The sequence below is a fragment of the Diabrotica undecimpunctata genome, chromosome 10 (assembly GCF_040954645.1).
Source record: "Diabrotica undecimpunctata isolate CICGRU chromosome 10, icDiaUnde3, whole genome shotgun sequence".
In the NCBI taxonomy this organism is placed as follows: Eukaryota; Metazoa; Arthropoda; class Insecta; order Coleoptera; family Chrysomelidae; genus Diabrotica; species Diabrotica undecimpunctata.
The window spans coordinates 53108008-53127228 of record NC_092812.1 but is presented as its reverse complement, the minus strand read 5'-3'; the positions used below and the strand labels follow the sequence as shown (position 1 = coordinate 53127228).

The window sequence follows — 19221 nt, the reverse complement described above, 5'->3', positions numbered from 1 at the left end:
CACAAAGAAAACAATACCAAGATTATTCATTACTTGATTTTATTTGTCATACTGCTCGTTGCTCTTTTGACAACTATGATTTAATTATTAAATTTTGGTATTGGTGTTAAGAAATCTTTGGTAACTTGATGGGTTTTACTATTTAAAGCTGGCTTTCTCTTTACGGTGGATAATTTAATTTCCGGTGTAATCAGCAGTCCTGTATCTTTAAAAGAACTGTTTAAGCATTTGGAGTAAAAAGTTTTTACTTGATTACCCCCTGGATTACATTTTGTTGTTTCTTTTGTAACCGTATTGCCTCTCTGTTTATATTTTAATTCAATTAGTGGACTGTCTGATATCCTCCCACTATTAGTAAACCTAAATAAATACGTTATTTATAGCATCTAAATAATGAGGTTATTTTCACCCCTAAAACTCAAATTTAGGCCGACTAAACATTTAACAACATAAATTATAATGTTTAAAACAAAAACTCATCTGTCAGGGTGGATGCTGATCGTCCATATTATGTTTCTATGGGACCTCTGTTGGACGTTTGGCATTGCGACATTTTTGACCAAACATTGATGTCCAAATTATGTCCTTAGTGCTAAAGCTGACGTCTGAGGGACGTGAAGGACGTCCTATTGGATAATGGTGGTGTGTGATAATTATAGAGGCATCACTCTACTCAATAATGCATATAAAGTACTGTCTTGTACAAAAAATGCTTCCCTACGTCAAACTAATAGTGGGAGGATATCGGTCTGGCTTCCTACCCAATAAATCAACAACGGACCAAATCTTTACAATAAGGCAGATTCTTAAAAATAAAACCCTACGGTTCATACCGGTTTTGCGAATATAATTGATGGACTTTACTACAATATTCATAACATTTTTGAAATTTATAACGTTTGCGCAAAGTGCATGTTGATGGATAATACAATGAAGTTGTAGAGGGGGCTGTGTAATATTTAATTCTTTCAATTTTTTATTAATCATACCTACCAAATCAGTATTATGACCCATCATGTTCCTTGCACCGTCAGTTGTCACATTTTTTAATTTTTCCCACTTGAGATATGTGGTACATATTAAAAACATTTAATAGTTGCAAAAATATATCTTCACCTCTAGTAACTTCTATTTTTATGGAGGCTTTTTAATGCAACAAGTTCTTGTGTTACACAAAATTGTTTATTAATTCCACGGATAAAATTTAACAATTGAGCGGTGCTACGTATATCGTTGCTTTCATCAAGTGCGTGTGAAAAATACTCAAATTGTGAAGAATTTTTTTTTATATCCACAAGAAAAATGAAATTCCTGTAGTTATCAAGTTGCAAGTCGAACTATCGACGTGCAGACAAACTAGCATCTTCAAACTTAAATTTTTTTTCGACAAATTCGTTAACAGCAGCCAAAATACATTTTTTAATAAACTCTACATTCGTAAATGGTTTGTTATGTTCAGCAATTAATTTCGAAATATGTAAGAATGTTTTGACCAATTTTCGTGTGCATCGGCTGTACTAAGCTACACATATGCGAAATTGATCTTTTCGCGGTCTGTGAAAACCTAGATTAAAACTGTCTTTGAATAGATTTCGATAAACAGATAGTTTTGCCTTTGGCTTTTGTGTTTCTTCACACCATTTACTGTACATACGATACATGGTTACAAGGTTTAATGAAGGATCCAAATATTTTCTTTCAGTGTTAGCTCTACAATAATGTGATGGTACATATGGAAAACTTTGAATATGTGCTTTAATTTCATCGGTTAAAAAAACAGGATCTAAAGTAAAGTTTTTTCCTTTTCCTCGGCCATCACAGGCAGCTATATTTTGCTTCGATCTTGTCTGTATAGCTATGTCCACAATACCTTTATTAATTCCCAAAGTCTTTAAAAAACACCGATTTACATACCTTATTTTTTCCTCCATTAATAGGTATGAAGTAGTTAATTCAGTATTGCCTTCTGGACTCTTGTTGCGTCGTCTTTGATTTTTTAACTGTCTTCTCCGTGTTGGCATTTATAAAATCTCGCTGACGTACGTAGTCCGCTAGTTTATAATAAGATTTAAAATAGTAAGTCTCTAATTTTCGAGTATCATAAAACATTTAAGCCTACACGATTCCCTGAAGGGAGGTTTCATTTGAACAGCCGCTTTAACTACTCCTTTAACTGACTTTCAAGTCTTCTTTGTTTCGGATATTTCTTGGCCAACTGTTGGTTGCGTTTTTTTTCGTCGAGGTTTATCGGTTTCTGTTGGTCGTTCTTCCATCCCTGCCAATTTTACATTGGCACTTGATGTATGAGGTCTGAACGGCTGCTAGGAAAATACTCTGATTCGTCTCCAGAAAAATCGCTTGTGTCAGAATTATTTGGAAATAAGTCTTTATACCAAAAAATAGCCAAATAAAAATTTTTTACAGCCAGATCTATGTATGAACGATTTATTTATTATTGAGGTTATAATAAACCACGTTTTAAAAATAAATTATCTTTAAGGGTATTAAATACGATTCTTTTTTATTTGAAACTTGAAGTTTTGTAGTTTATTTAAAGCATTGTGGGAAGAACAAATCCAGATTTACCTCACAAATAAATACATAACCTATCATTTCCATTTAACCCATTTTACGTAAAAATTAACTCAAACCACACTTACCTTCCGCTTCAGATTCAACTTCACGTGCTAACTGCACCATCTTTTCTTCTCTAGAAATCATCTTTACTCATAAAACGCAATTATTATGCCTTAACGTCTTAAACATGTACTAGTAAATATTTTGAATACACAAATTTGGTATGTTTAAACTAGGTAAGTCTAGATAGCCACTTCTTCCAAAACAGTCGGGCTATACGGAGGTTGCATAAACTTCGTAAACAGACATTTACATCGTCGTCTAGCAGATGGCTCTTACCTATTATATTAAGGTACCTACTTTTTGTACTGAACGCTACATGCCATTTGAAATAATATTGTAAATCTCGAAATATAAAAATTTTGAGATACCTAGTTCTACATTCAGGTGACGATATCTTAATCGTACTGCAATCTCAGTGTGACTTTAGCTATAGACTTATGTTATCCAAAGTTTCATGACTGTTTAAGTAAGGTCGAATCCACAATCTTTTTGTTTTGTTTAATTTTTTTTAACACAACATAAGCCGCTGCGACGAGTATCATTTTGTCATCCATTGTTACCCGATTGTATTGCCATTGTAAATTTACGGGCCATACTGTTCCGGATATATATATTGCTAAGCCATCAGGAAATGGCTGGCCATCGTTGCCAGTATTGGATTGACAATTCACATAATTGCTTGTTTTAAGTTTGTGGGATTTTCCTAAAATTATATGTATGCTTTAGCGGGTCGCTCAAAAAGCCGCAGATTGCCGACTATTGGTACAGGAGATAAAATATCGATAATTTGGTATGAGGGAACGGTAGGATGAATAAATAATAAAACACAGCTTTTATACTTTATTGTACTGAATTTTGTCAACATGGAAAAGTACAAATATTGCATAACACTGACTTCTAGCCTGAAATACACAATTGCTTTGTGTGTAAATTAATGTAGTCGACCTCTGTACAACTCGCAATGTAAATTTATTGCAGCCGCATCCCCTTTTAGTATTTGCTAGTGTCCAGTGTACTTAATAACTTAGTTTTGTTCTAAGTACTATCCGTATCCGACCTGGTTCCCAGCTTTACACAGCCCTTTACTAGTAAATAAACCCTTTACACGAACTTGAACCGAACTCTTAAACATTATCCATCCGATGAATGACCTCAATGGGTAAAAGTAATACCACTTCATTATTTTGATATTAGTATGCGATCGCGGTCCCGTACACTACACAAATTTCTAAACGACTCAACTAATACTAATGTCAATAGGTACTTATACAAGTATAGAATAAATAGATATAATATTAAGATACAAATAACCACCAAATGACAATAATACACATAAATGCGCATGTGACACTGGACAATAAGCAAGAAAGTACAAATAACAGATTCAAGATTAAATGTATTTATAACTAACACAAGCATATATATACACATATATATGTATATACATGTAGAACTTAAACAGAATAAAAGAGTTAAAACTCAGTATGGCTGTTACTTTCGTCCAGTAAATTTTCAGTACGGAAGTGACAACACTGTACGGTTAGAACGTGTCGCGTTTTTCTTATTATCATATAACACATTAATTATCCATAATATATTATCGGAAATGAGTGAATCAGTCCAGTTCCATCCATAGTCACTACGCCAAACCTAAACCTGTGCTTCTCACTCGTTTCCAACATGACCCTTAGTTATTTAGTATCAAAAATAGTTAAGCCGTCATCGCTCAACATTCTGCGAAATAATAAGGATTTCATAGTGACTTTTGGGCAAAGAACTAAAGTATGTGTAAATTTTCAATATATCTAAAGGCATATCGGATAAAATTTGGTGCATCTATTTACGTTAAGATTGCACAGGGTTGGGAATGGTTTCGATTAACAGCGGGGTTATGTTATACACCGACCAAAACTCTTCAAGTAAAAGTTATTGATGCGGTGGTTCGGTTGATATGTCATCTATCTCCTCCTCGCTCCTTATTTAACTATTTTACCCGTTTCTTCCGTTCTAATTACTAACACAAATCCAATCTCTTTGTATAACTTCCGTTAATACTGACTGTTTCTAATATCAAGACACAACTCAGAAAACGAACGTGCTTTTCACAGGACAATATTACGGAAATTTTACACGATATTCACGTAATTAAACACAGGTATGCTTACTATGGACATCAAAATTACAATATCTATCTACCTAGCTATATGAAACTTTAAAAAAACACCAATTATTGAAATTACTGACAATGCTGCTTCTTATCTGTTAACTTTGTAATGAATGAACTATCTTGGAAACCTGAGACTCTCCATAATACTTCTTAATATTTATTGCACTATCAATATTATTGGAATTACTTAATATGTTATTGTTTGGATGATTTCTGAGCAACTTAAGTAAATATGACAATGAGGTGTCTATAATGAAAACGTTAACCTACATGCTTTTTGCAGTTCCTCATTTGGCAATTTCTTAAGTCATTTCACATAAATTTCAGAAGTCATCCAGTGAAAGAACTTTATATAATAAAGGTACATTTAATTCTATTATTACTATCAACATTTACTGGTGTTGCTGGTTCTAAGGCAAATGTTTTAAATATCTGAGATTGCTTCTTATTTTAAGTTATTCATAATATTCATAATAAGATGTATCAAAAAAATGATACCGAATAATTTTTTTTATTATGTTATTATGAATTTAAAAGTTATTTTGCTTTGCCAGATATTTTCCAAAAACATTCTCTTTGGTCTAAATAACCTCATATTAAAGCTAATGATTTGGTATTTATATTGCTTAACTCTCTGTATTAAAGTTTATAAATATGCAGGTGGGTTTTATTTAACCCACTTATATAATTATACCTTCATTACCAAAGTCTTCATTTTTCTGATCTCCTCTAGAACTGTATGTACAGTGTGGTATTTGTGTACATATTTTAAATTTGAATCGATTTTATCAATTTTCTAGAAAGTTTATTTATCATTAATTTATCCGGTATATACAGTGTGGAAACCAATTGTGTAATATGATTTTTGGACCTATTATAGAAAATTTTAATAAATGCTTAGTACTCTTACTTGTACGTTGTTTTAACAAAAAATTTATATCACTTTTTTCAATGGAACACCCTTTATAATCTATATATTTTCGAAAGCTTCTTAATCAGCTGACATCGACGAACTGAAACAACAAACAAACAAGAAAGCATCAAATATTGTTATTTATTTTAATAAGAGTACTATTATTCCTAAATTTAACTGAAAGATTAATGAATAAGCTGCAGAGAAATGAAATAGCTTTGGGAACGATTATCTTTTCAAATGAGTCAACTTTCACAATAGTTGAATTTGTGACACTACTGACTTTTGGGCTATTTTCATAGTTGACCATACTGATCCAGTTTTTATAGAAGAAAATTTGACAGTTAAAAAATATTCGAGTATGAGGAGAGACGAAGGTGTTCCTGTTTTGACAAACATCCAAATACAGCAAATCGGAGTCAACGAAAATGTTTGGTTTTAACAAGACGGGGCAACACTTCATGAATAGGTAATAATGAGTGGCCAGCTGGATCACCAGAAAATACACCGTTGGCTTTTTTCGGTCGGGTTATCTCAAGAGTATGTGCAACTAGCATTGAAAGGAATAAATATGTTAAGGAATCTTTCACCTGAAACTTTGAATGAAGTTAGGGAGGAATTTTATAAAAGACTGAGGTTTGCCAACAATTAGGCGAATATTTTCAGCATTTATTTTAATGTAATGTAATCTTATCATTGCGCCAAAAATAATTATATTTCATAAGAGGTTTCCACACTGTATGTAGTTATATTAATTATAATAAGAAATTTGCCCGTACAACGTGTAATTTTCTTATTATATCAATACTTGATATACTTTGGGTGACTATCTTAATTTAATGTTAATTACTTCGTTCTTAATTTAAATTATGACAGACATAAATAAAACCCACAGTGTAATTTTCATAACAAGCTAACTTTTTTCCTCTTTATCTTACCGATATTTTCACTGATATTTAAACGAACCTTGTGCATTGGTCTTCTTTATCATTTTTAACTGCTGATAAACAGTATTTTTGGACGTATTTGTTAAGATGGTCGTTTAGAAAAATGATTAATCTTGATATCCAGTAAGATAAAATTACAAATACAAAACAAATCATGTACCCATTGAACGATAGTACATCATAGTGTCTATTTTCCACATTCTGTTAGAGTTTTTGTAATTAAACACCAACATAGATAGGAAGTAACGAATAACTTTCTGAATATATCACCGGAATACGCAGTATTTCGTCTTTTTATGGCGGATAAAAGTCATTCTTTAAAGAAATTTACAAATTTGTCTCAATTTCCAGTGTGATTTCAAAAGAGCTATCGTTGTGACACTAAGTTATGATTTTCATATATTGAGAGAAGTGGATAAAATGGCAAAGCAAAATATGGGAAGTTGATTCAAGTGATTGGATTTGTTTTGGTTAATAGATAGCTAAAAATGTGGTTGTGTGATTGGCACGAGGAGGAAGACGAGCCTTAGAGCCGCCCCGAACGGGTCTACCGGCCGTCAAACGGCAAAAGAGATCATACAAACCTCGCTTTTCTTATATACTACTAAAGCTAAAGTATATTGTAATTAGAACTTCCTTATAATAAGTTATTGCATGGATTACAGTTATGAGGTACTGTATTTCCTAATATTTAACCTCTGTACATATAACTTTTGCACTCGATTTTATTTGTAATAATTAATAACCACAATTTATCAAAACAGATAGAATATAATAGGCATGAGTATATATAATATGTATATTATATATATATATATATTTATATCAATCGGTATTCTTTAATAATGGAATGCATCTCGTCACAACAATGTTTGAGCTATATACCCCTCTTCGTTAAGGGGGTATCGTATATGTCAGTTTTACTGACTAGTTGAGCTGAGAGCACTGACATAAAAAAAGACTATGCCGGGACTCTCCTCAACATAACAGCTACACATTTAGACAAAATAACCAATTGGAATATGTAATGTACTATATTACACTTATTCTAGAAGATCTACACAACACACAAGAGTAATTCCGTATGTAGATATAGGGTACGACATATATGCAATTTTGCCATACATGTATATTTATAATCTATCGAGAATCTTAAACAAAAGGTCAAACAAACAAATATATGTATGGTGTTTCATTCTTAATGTCCACCGAATGCTGTATATTTCGATATTATATAAATCCTGAGATAACGTCATCTAATATATTCGCCCATTTCTAGACATATATCTGCATAAATCCTTTCTCAATGTTGAGCTTTCTAATATATTTATATATATTATCTACAAAACACACTTTTAGGAACTTTATAATTATTTTAAGAAAGAATCTGAACTTTATTTAACCTGATCAGGTAAAATGACGTGGACTGAGAAAATACCGCCAATAGCTACATTCACTTTAGTAATATTTGCATAGAAATAGGCGCTGACATTTCTAAACTGAATAATTTTTTATTTTACACGTGACTAAAGGAAAAGTTGCAAATTTGCCTACATTTAATCTTAATACTTCTTTAAAGTCGAATCAAATATTTGTTACGATAACTGTATTTTAATGGACACATTCTAACATTTACAGGTGTTATTATTATAAGTTGTAATCCTCAGAAGCGACTAAATGAGGCTGGTGAGTATTAGGAAGACTTTTAACATCCATTCTAGATAACTACATAGCACCATAATCCTTGGAAAGTTATCAGAGATCTATACTACTTCGTAGATTAGATCTTTTTAAAGATTTTTATTCTATACTACCTACATTGCATCCATTTTGTAAAGCGTATCTTATTGTTCGTTATGTTATCCCTGTCATTTTAAAAATAATACTTTTTATAATCCTTAATTGATAAGCAAAAACACAGATTTTATATAATTGTTCTAAATAGCACAAAAATTTTGATTCGTTTTTAATAAGTTTAACTCTTATTCAACTTTTAGTATTCCCTGAGTTTCATTTTCACTATCTTTTGAGTAACCATAAGTTTACTGATATAAATAAGTATTTCATTTCTAATAACTGTTAATATATATATCATATGCATGGTTATTGTGGTGTTGATGATCAAAATATACTATGTTTGATTTTTTCGATGTTACGTTCAGTCTGAATGAAAAGATGTGTAGTATTTTCAGTAGGCACTTAAATTTTTTCAAATAAATTTATTATTATTAATATTATTGCTAATATTGTATCGTTTTCCCTCTTTAATACCATATTTGTTTAAATCAAATTCAACTAATATTCTTATTTTAGTGCTTTTTTAAACACATCTCCTCAACAATATATAGTCAAGATATCTGATTTAAATTATTTTAGTTAGTATTTTTATCAGGATCTTGAAAGTTGATACAATCGTCGCTATAAATATTTCTTGGTGCGCCCCTGTACTACTCCTGATTATAGGCAGTAAAAGGAAGGAGAAATCCAACATTATGAAAATGATTTTACGTTTTCTCTTCCCGTTCATTCAATGCTTCTACTAATCAATTTACTTATTTTTGTTCTCAAGTTCGTGAGATGTAAAAAACGTCTCTTCATTTTATTTCCCGTAACTGTCAGAACTAGAGTGACTTACAGGGTATACTTTATTATGTTAAAGTGGTCGTTATATTGTTTTAAATCTTATATTGCAATTTTTTGTGCTATTCAGATTAATTTGAATCAAATTCAATCATATTAAACTCGTTTTTAATTAAAAAAAATGGTAATAATACTTTGATTGGACTTTAAAAAATATAGATTGAAGTTTAATCATTCGATATAACTACAACTTTCCATATTTCTCGTTTAAGGAACTTAGTTCTGTTGACCTACACTTAACAATTTTTTTAGAAATCGATATGCTAAAGAACAACTGTAATAGATCTATTCATTTGATTTGCAATTTTCGCATTTCTTGGGAAATTATTTAAAACATACTTTTGTAATTAATTTAAATAAAAAGTCAAGTGCAACTGTTTTTAAGAGGATATCTAAACTAATCAAAATGTATATATAGGGGCGAGGATTCTGGCATCACAGTTTGTTTAAATATGGAATAACATATGATGTACGGGGTTTGGCGAACGTCCAATACAGTTTCAAATGTTCTTAATAAATATTTTCCATTTAAGAGGAAACTTCAATAATAGGTGATAAGATGAATATAATTTAATAAGAGTATAATTATGTATACATGGGATTAAGTCACATGATTAGATGATTTCTATAAGCAAAATTTCGGATTAGCCATGGGCTCATCCTTAACTCCATTACTAGCAGATATATTCATGGAGGATTTCGAACAAAATATTGTATACAAACGACCTACAATATGATGGAGATATGTAGATAATGTGATCTCCATTTGGCCCCACGGACCAGAAGCATTGAATAAATTTCTAATGGACATCAATAGTAAAGAAGACTCAATCAAATTCACCATAAATTCCTTTTCTGAATGTGTTAATCACAAAAAAGGATACATAATATGCAACCAAAGTTTAGAGAAAACCAACCCACACCAACAGATATTTAAATTACCACTCAAAACACAACGTAAACATCAAAGAAATAATTATATATGTTAGATCTTAAAACAACTGATCTAATGAAAATGCATTTCATGACGACAAAACCTGCTAACGAAGGTTTTGACAAAAATGACTACCCACTGTCATTTATAAACAATATTGAAAAAAGTACACAACAAAACATTATAGGCAATCCAGAAACACTCACAAAAAGGGATTCAAAGATAACAACAATACTATATCTAAAGAGCTTATCAGAAAAATTGAAAAGGATAGGAAATAAGTACAACATTCAAAACAATCAATACACTGAGATCTATCCTGTCCAAACCAAACCCAACAGCACACAAGAAAGATCAAAGAATTGCATCTATAAAATCACCTTGTGAATACGTAAACACACATTACATAGATAGACAATACAAAAAACAGATAAAACAGTCAGAATTTGATATTCCGTTGGTAAAAACACCACTTTCAAATTTTTTAACCAAAAGGCAGGCTATTGCCTATAAGATCAAGGTCAAAAATCATCAATTTGAACAAACATAACCTACTAACAACTTGTTGGTTAAAAATAATCTTTTTTTAAACGATTTCAACAATCAATTGTGGCCTAATTCCATATAAACATAACATTTTACTTGACATACCACACAAAATTATATGTATAGTATGTTAAATTTTAAATAAAATATTTATGTTACATGCTGCTTGAACATCTGATACCTATAATAGAAAATGTTTTTTTACAATATTTCTTTACAAAATCCACAAACTATATCTATTGCCGCATTTGTACAATTCTACGAGGCCAGAACTTCTGCGCTGCCCTGTATGAATTATAAATTGATAATAACTATCGTACAAAATTGCTTATTAATATTAAAAACTTGTGATTAATCTTGTAAAATACATACAAAGAAACAAAGTTGAATATTTTGGTATTTGTTGACGGAGATAATATTCCGTTATAATAAGTGTTTATACCAAATTTGTTTTGTGACATTAATAATAAAATACACGATTAGTATTAAGAACAAAGCACTAGTGTTTATAAATACCTAAGTAGTGATCTAAAATAAGGGTAATAGTGTCAATAAATCAAAAATTCCAAAGGAATGCTTTTGAAATCAGGTAATGTATATACTAGGTACATATACATACATACAGATGCACATATATAAATAGAAGCTAAGAATGGTAAATAAGTATTGACAGAGATATATCATTTGAATAATATCGTTGTTCTGTATATGGTATTAGTCTACAAGAGTTTCAATTTAGGCCAGAATAACCAATATAACATCACCTAACTAGCTAGTAGATTTGTGCTTAGATTGTACATTATTGACCCGTACGGCTTATAAAATTGCGCGTTACACGGCTTTGGCGGCCGCGTGTGTACCGCCTTTCTCTTTGTCAGAGATTTGTCAAATTTCCACGCTTCTATGTATGCAGCTCCCTACCGCCTTCATTGATTTTATTTCTTCTATAGACATATAGAATCTTAAAGGTGTCTTTACACAATTAACATGGAATCTATACACGACGACACACGGTAAATGCCGTTTATCCTAATCACTAACTTTAACACCTAACTGAAACTGAAAAAGCAATATTGATAGTTTTTCGTCTGTACATGCCCCTTTTAAACGTTAGGGAGAAATAGTTTAATATAGTGTCTATCTTACAATCATTTTGGCTGTCGCACTGAATTCCAACAATGGTGTAATGACTTTTCTCACTATCTTGCAAATATCATTCTTTCTAATTATTTTTAACAGCAATTGTTGTCTTGTAGAATGACAACTGATGCGAGTGAATGTTTTCACTAAATAGTGACAATTTATATTTGTAATCATTTTACCGATGAGGACGGCAAGTAGCTGCAAATTTTACGCCGGGCATTTAAACTTTATTTTATGTTAATCTTGCATATACAACTTTTTCTCTTAATATTTTGGTACACATGATCATATAAATATATATGTAGGTACTCAAAAATGATATATTTTTATGTTATCCTCCTAACTCTTGACACTCACGTAAATATGGTTCAATTTGGTTACCTTTCGAATTATTTTTTTGGAATCTTATCTATAAAATTGTAATAGGTATTCAGGTATTTACTTTGTGTTTTACAATTCATTTTCTATCAATTCAGGTTTGTTAAATTTTGTAACTTCTAATTGATATGAAATTCTCTATGTTCTTAATAATAAAAATGGCCTTCCTGCCAGTGTAACCAGCGTGGGCTGATATATTTGAACACTACGCTGTCTAAAGGAGACAATTCCAGGGCAAAGCTTAAAGCTTCTATTAGTATCCTCGTTTTATACAAGGAACTCTTTTTCTTAGAGCTCTGTTGACTTGAGTTGTCCACTGTTGTGCTCATATTTCGTTAAAATGATGCGATGTTGCGACATGAACCAACTAAACTCAACACCTGCAATTAGTAGCAGCAGCAATGAACAACTAAAACATGAGAAAACCAAAACAAACATCTCACTCTCGATCATGATACAAATTTGATAAGATTTTCTGAAGTTACGTACCTCTTTAAAGAACAATGGACTGATTTTGTTCCTGGAAAAAAGAAATTCCAAACATTTACAACCTATTACCGTCACATTAGAATTAAGGCACATTTGGTCAACTGTTTATAACAGATTTTTGGGGGCTGGGGGAATAGCTGGTGAAATTTTATAGTTTGTATAGTTTTTTCTTTTCAGAATAATTTACTAATCGAAATTCTTCCCATAGAATATGAACTAAAGTGACTGTTTAAAACTATTTATATAGGTTTTGTTAATTATTAAAAAGTTGTATTTGCAAGATAAATAAATGCCGTAAATGGAATGATAATATATTGGATTTCCTCCGAGAAGGAGCTTTAATTGAAACTTGTGATGAAAATCACAAGCAGGGACAAATCTGTGTATATAACGTCTGCTCTCTTTGTTCGATATGTCCATTTTAGCTGCACTCGGGTACGCAGTTCTCACTTTCTTCATAAATCTAACTTACATAGATCATTTTACCTTCAAATTAATTTAAGATCACAGCTTTTTCTTACAGTGAATCACACGCGGAGATACCTACTGCTTGATTTTGATAACATTTAAAAGATAACACAATAGAATTAAACAGTACAGATCAATATCTTCTTGAATTAAGTCATGTGTTCTAAAAACTCGACTTATGATACACTCATCTCTTAGTCATTATGAAGTTAACAGTTCTCATTTACAGTTTTCTTAAAAAAACTGTTTAAGATACAAAAACCATCTTTCTGATTTAAGCAAATAATCAACAAGATTGAGCTCCATTACAAACAAAGATATTTAGTGTTTTATCCTCTACACACATGAACTTGGGAATGTAAAATTAATTCTAAACATTTGTTGTTGTATCAACTTCTCTTCTGAACATAGTTCCATAATTTATTTCATTGTTTCAAATGGACGTTTGTAATTTACGAGAAGTATGTGTAGTTAGAATAAGTCACAGTGACTTTGATGTTACTTACACAGTTCTTCCTCGCAGTTGAGGAAATTAAATTTGGCATTTTTGTCATTATTTTCTATTTGGTCAGTTTTCATGGTACGACAATTACAAGATTTATAGCTTAATCCTCAGTAATTGGAAACTTTTAGGTCGATAAAATTTCAAAGTTATTGAATAAATGCTTGTGTTTTAAGAAGTAAAATAGTTTTATGTGCGAATGAACTCTTGCGTCCAAACATATAGATTTGGACTAAACCACACTTTTTAAACAAAAGACAGCATAAATGCACTTTACATTCTGTCAAACAACCTTCATTCATTCCATAATAATTTTTAAAACTGCACACAAAATTTTTCTTGATTTAACTTTGTTTATGGACCACCTTAATGCTTAATGACAAACATAAGACAAATAAATTTCATGTTCTTAAACGTGTAAGCCATTCTCTTTTAAATAGAAATACACATAGTTTAAAAAAATGAAATAAAGATAAATTTGTAACGTTAAATAGTTCAGAAAATTGATTTTTGTTAAAAATCTTTGATCTTTGTTAACAAGTATGGGCTTGCTGTATACATCTAAGTGACTTCCTTTCCATACTATAATTTAAAATGGGTTATTTACAGTTTGATTTTGATAGTTATCCGAATTAAATTAAGCCATGTTAACATTCACGCATGATTCCTAAATTTATACGCACTTAATGTTTTTTAATTAAATTGTTATTTTTACATGTGGTACGGGATGTGTATATTACAATGGAGGGGTACATTTCTAAAGTTTTTCAATTTGAATGTTGTTTAATTCTATTGTATTTTGGTTGGCGGGTGAACAAGTCAAAATTGAAGGCGAAAGTGCTGATACTAATGTCATAATCACATTAAAATGTAGAAAAGCACCGCCACTTTAAAGCTATCAAGATTTCAACTATAAAATTGTATTTATTTTTCCTATTACGATTTGTAACTTCTATATACAGTTCACAATCTGCACTATGTGGCGGGTGTGCGTTAGGTACGCTTATTATTTATAGGTACTCGATTAGACCATATCCTAGAAAAAGAAACTGCACCCCAAAATGTTGACTGAACAAATATGATGGCAATAATATTGTATTTCCCCCATAGCCATGTAAAATGGTTTATAGGATTTACTTGCCAAATAATTGATGACTATTCACAAGTTGTTTCTGGAATCTGGAACCCTGTACATTGTGGGGGTACCTTTTCAGTTTGTAATATCTGATATAAGATTTCAGAATTTAGGATTTTTTGTTAAACTTTGTCGTTTGGAATGTTGTCGACATCAGATTTCAAGCTAGGATAGGGACTAGATAATATCGTCAGACATTGACAGACAAATAAATCTCATATTGTTTTCCTTTCAGCCAGTCTGGCTTATATTTCTAGAATTTCTATTAATATACTCATATTAATCTCAATCGTCAAGGTATGAGTATTATAAAAAAAATAAAGTAAATATGGGAAGTGGTTGGTTAGTTTGGTGGGAAGGTATTGGCCGCGCTTGCAGCAATAAACCACAGCCTTAAATATACACAAGATGTCCCCAATTCCTTCATTCAATACTTCCGAAAAGTGGCGAATATTTATATTTACTTTTACGGCAGAAAATTACTTTAAAGTTTTTCTTTGGCAAAAAGTTTTTTTGTTTTGTACGTAGAATTTGAGAAATCTTGTATATCGGCAAGCACGCCATTTGTGCAAATCTTTAGATTAACATTCGCAAATACTGCAAGACACAACAGAGAGTAAAGGAAAAAAGAAAAGTGTAAATAAAAGTAAAATATAAATAAATTTTAATTTGTATTCACAAAAAAATAAACATTAAATTAAAATAAATAAGTCGATATATTAATAAATCAAACTAATAAATTAGGTAACAACTAAAAATAATTGGATAGGAGCTGTTAGACTCGGTGCGTGAAAGAAAATTAATGAGATTCCAATTAAAAAATAAAAATGAAATTAAATAATTGAGTGAGAGACAAATTAGATAAGGAGTTGTGGTCTTACTAGTATTGCCATCGAACATTGAAGGCGTTTCGAGCAAAACCACTCAACTATAAGAAAAGCCAATTTTAGAAAACTGGAAACTAAACACAACACACAAATGAGGATAAGGAGAGTCTTGAGTGGCAAGGGCGGTCACCATTTTTTAAATCGTTAGTCACGATCAGTCAGTTCCACAAGCATCTACCTAGTAAAGTACACTATCACAAGGCGAGATGGCGTCCTTATCACCCCTAACTCTCTTTTAATACAAATACAGGTACGCAACGGCACAAAACGTATTTACCAACACTTAATTTTTGCTGTTGCGCCGTTGCGAGCGACTAGCTTGGATAAATCAATCATTACACAAAAATACTACATACAAATACATAAATTATCTACTTAAAGACATTGAACTTATTATAAAATAATAAATAGTACTTTGTAAATACTAATAGACCTATGAATCTTTGGTTCATATTTCTATTCGAATAAACGCTCCTTTACCTTTCATTCTATCATCATTATCCTTCTCCAGTTCAAATACTTTTCCACTTTTCTTTAACCTAAACCACCCTCCTATCCCAGTTTAGGGCACCGGAGATTTCTACTTTAACAATTATAATCATTATTCGAAACATCAAATAGTCTTTCAAATTTCATTTCAACGGTTTAACAAGGCTTCCTTTAATTCTATTCAATCATAGCACACCAACAAGCTATTATAATACGAAATTAATTAAAATAAATAAACAATTTACTATATATAAATAATAATCCTATAAATATAAAATAAAATATGATTTCTTTGTTAATAAATAAAATAAACTTCTTGCGATTGGTACAGTCCTATGAATGAACAGTAGATGTAGGCTACTGGTTCACTGGCCACGTGGCATTCCCAGTTTGCTCCCAAGCAACTGGCATACTGTATACACAAATAATTTCGAGATTATTTAACCATATTTCTGTACATACGTGTTTGCTAAAACGTAATATGTTTAATAAATCTTTGTTATTAGCAAATAATAAATGTTCTCTAAATTACTTGTATATGATGGCTGCTTAAATACTTTGTGTCATATGGTCAACAATACGTTAACTATATATAAAGCTATCAGTCACAGTCGATATCCCGAATGTTCTAAGGTATCTTCTTTGGATTACAATTGCTTTTTAGTGAAGTAAAATTGTCATAATATAAACAGGCGACTAGTCTATTTAATGTAAACTGTGGCGCCATGAACATTTCTATCACACATGATTCATAGAGAAAATTGTTACATGAATCTTTAATGTTGAATTATCCAACACTCACTACACTTAACCTACGTTAACAGTAAAGTGTGCTATAAGTGAAAAGACTGGAAGGAAGATATTTATCTAAGTAAAACATCTATTAACAATACGTTAACATGAAACATTAGGGTCGTCCCTAAAAGTTGAAAAATATTTAAAACGGGTGATCAGGCAACAAATGTTAAAACAAAAAGTAAATTGCGATGGCACTATATCAATGACTAATACAAAACATCAGACTATATAAATGTTTGCTATAGGAAACGCGCATGCCTTTCTGACTAGCTTCGTATTTTAAGTACTATAAATATTTAAATTAGAGGGAGGTGCGCTTCTGGCTGGCAGGGGCACCCCCGAGTCCGTTGCACCCTATTCACACCCCGTGGTTGCCAATTGCCTAAAATATAGCGGCACAATCACCGCAAATAAATAAATAAATTAAGGAGAGGCAGAGTGCATCGAACGCGCTGGTGTCAAGGGTTTCTCCTGGCTCTAGGTGGTTTTACTCTTGTTTGTCTTAAAACTGACTTGCAATACGCGATTGCCTAATGTGTACCCATTTAGGGATTGAATGGCGACTACAGCCTCGTCGTAGTTAGTCATTGTGACGAATCCAAAACCTTTACATTTGTTTGTTTGGAGATCCCTGATCACTTTGACACTCTGCACTGCGCCGAATGGGCCAAACAATTGCCAGAGAACGTTTTCTTCCGTCTCAGGTGCTAGATTATAAACAAAAATGCACCAACCAGAGCCATTCATTGCGTTTCCAGGCAACATCGAATTTGCCAACAGGTCTCCAGCCAGCGGAGAGTACCTAAAAATACATAAATTATGTCTACTTTATAATCGAGAATACAGATATTTTGAAAATTTCATAAAGTGGAACTACTAGATTGTTATTACTGTAAAAATAACAACTTAGAATGTTTTATAATAGAACTACCTAAAACAAAAAGAAATACTTTCGATTGACTATTAATACTAAAAAATGGCATATGGTTTTGACTGGATGAAATAAGGATAATCTGATCCTCAAAACAACTATCAAACTTAAAAATTTATTAGATTCAGACGACTTTGAAAAAAATATAAATTCCCTAGGTAATTGTAATATAGAAAAGTGGCCTCAGAAATGCAAGACCAGAAAACTAACGATATTTCCAAGACACTCTTTGATACAGGTATCTAACACCTGATTTTGATAAATTTGATAATAACAATATGTAATAAAGAAAATATGCAAAAGAATGGACATTTTTTACTTATAAACAATGTGTAAACAATTTAAGATCGCTATTTGATATTAAATACTTGAGGTGAAAACCAGTAAATGATATGGAAAAGTGACACAATTTTACTAAAAAAGCATAGAAAATCCTTTAAAATGAAAGTTTGTAAAATTATTTTTGTTAATTTCTTGCTGAATATTGCAAAAATAGCTTTAAAAGTCGATTTTTTGAAAATTAAAATTAACTTTTCTAAAAATGCACAAAAAACTTTAATTTTGCGTGAGAAAATTTCAACAAATTTTAACAATAGTTAATTGCAAAATTGAAATTGTTTATTCCAGAAAGCTTTTATCTACAACGTTAATATGCGTAAAATATTGAGTCTACATCAATTCTGAAACCACCACATTGAAAAGAATGGCTCGCTCATATTTTAAATTAAATTTTAAATTAAAGATTAAAAAGTTTATGAAGTATTATAAGATAGCTTCAGAAAAGAACTGTGATTTTAAGCTTATAAACATTTAAAATAACTCAGACGCATCAAAATGTAGGACATTAATTTATTTTTATTTAAAATGATGGCATTTTTACACAAATTATAAAAAATATATTACAATGTCCTACGATCCTTAGAACCTGAGTTAGTTCTTTTTTTTTTAATTCACTGGGGCTTTGTTTATAAACATTAATAAATATAAAAAGCATCATTTTAAGTTTTGAAAAAAAAAAAAATTTAATACCGATTCCTTTAAAAATATACCGCCCACGAACGTCAAAGAAAAAGGGTTTAAAAGCGAAACGATTTTACTATTTCAAAAACTGAATTCATAACTTCAAACTTATAAAAGTCGTAATGTCTCCGGTTCTAGTCAACGAAAATTGAATTGGTGAAAAAATGCATTTAGTTAATTTGGGAATTGTTTAT

General features: G+C 31.0%; 1 protein-coding gene across 3 annotated transcripts in view; it reads right to left on the bottom strand.

The window, feature by feature from the left end:
• Positions 1-3467: 3467 nt before the first annotated feature.
• The window catches only part of LOC140451977 (ELAV-like protein 3), a 119933-nt gene continuing 104179 nt past the window's right edge, over positions 3468-19221 (bottom strand). For all 3 annotated transcript variants that reach the window (XM_072545974.1, XM_072545973.1, XM_072545975.1), the window contains exon 7: positions 3468-17878. In XM_072545974.1, coding sequence (XP_072402075.1) covers positions 17554-17878 — 325 coding nt within the window. In that variant the 3' untranslated portion in view covers positions 3468-17553. The remainder of the gene's footprint in view (positions 17879-19221) is intronic.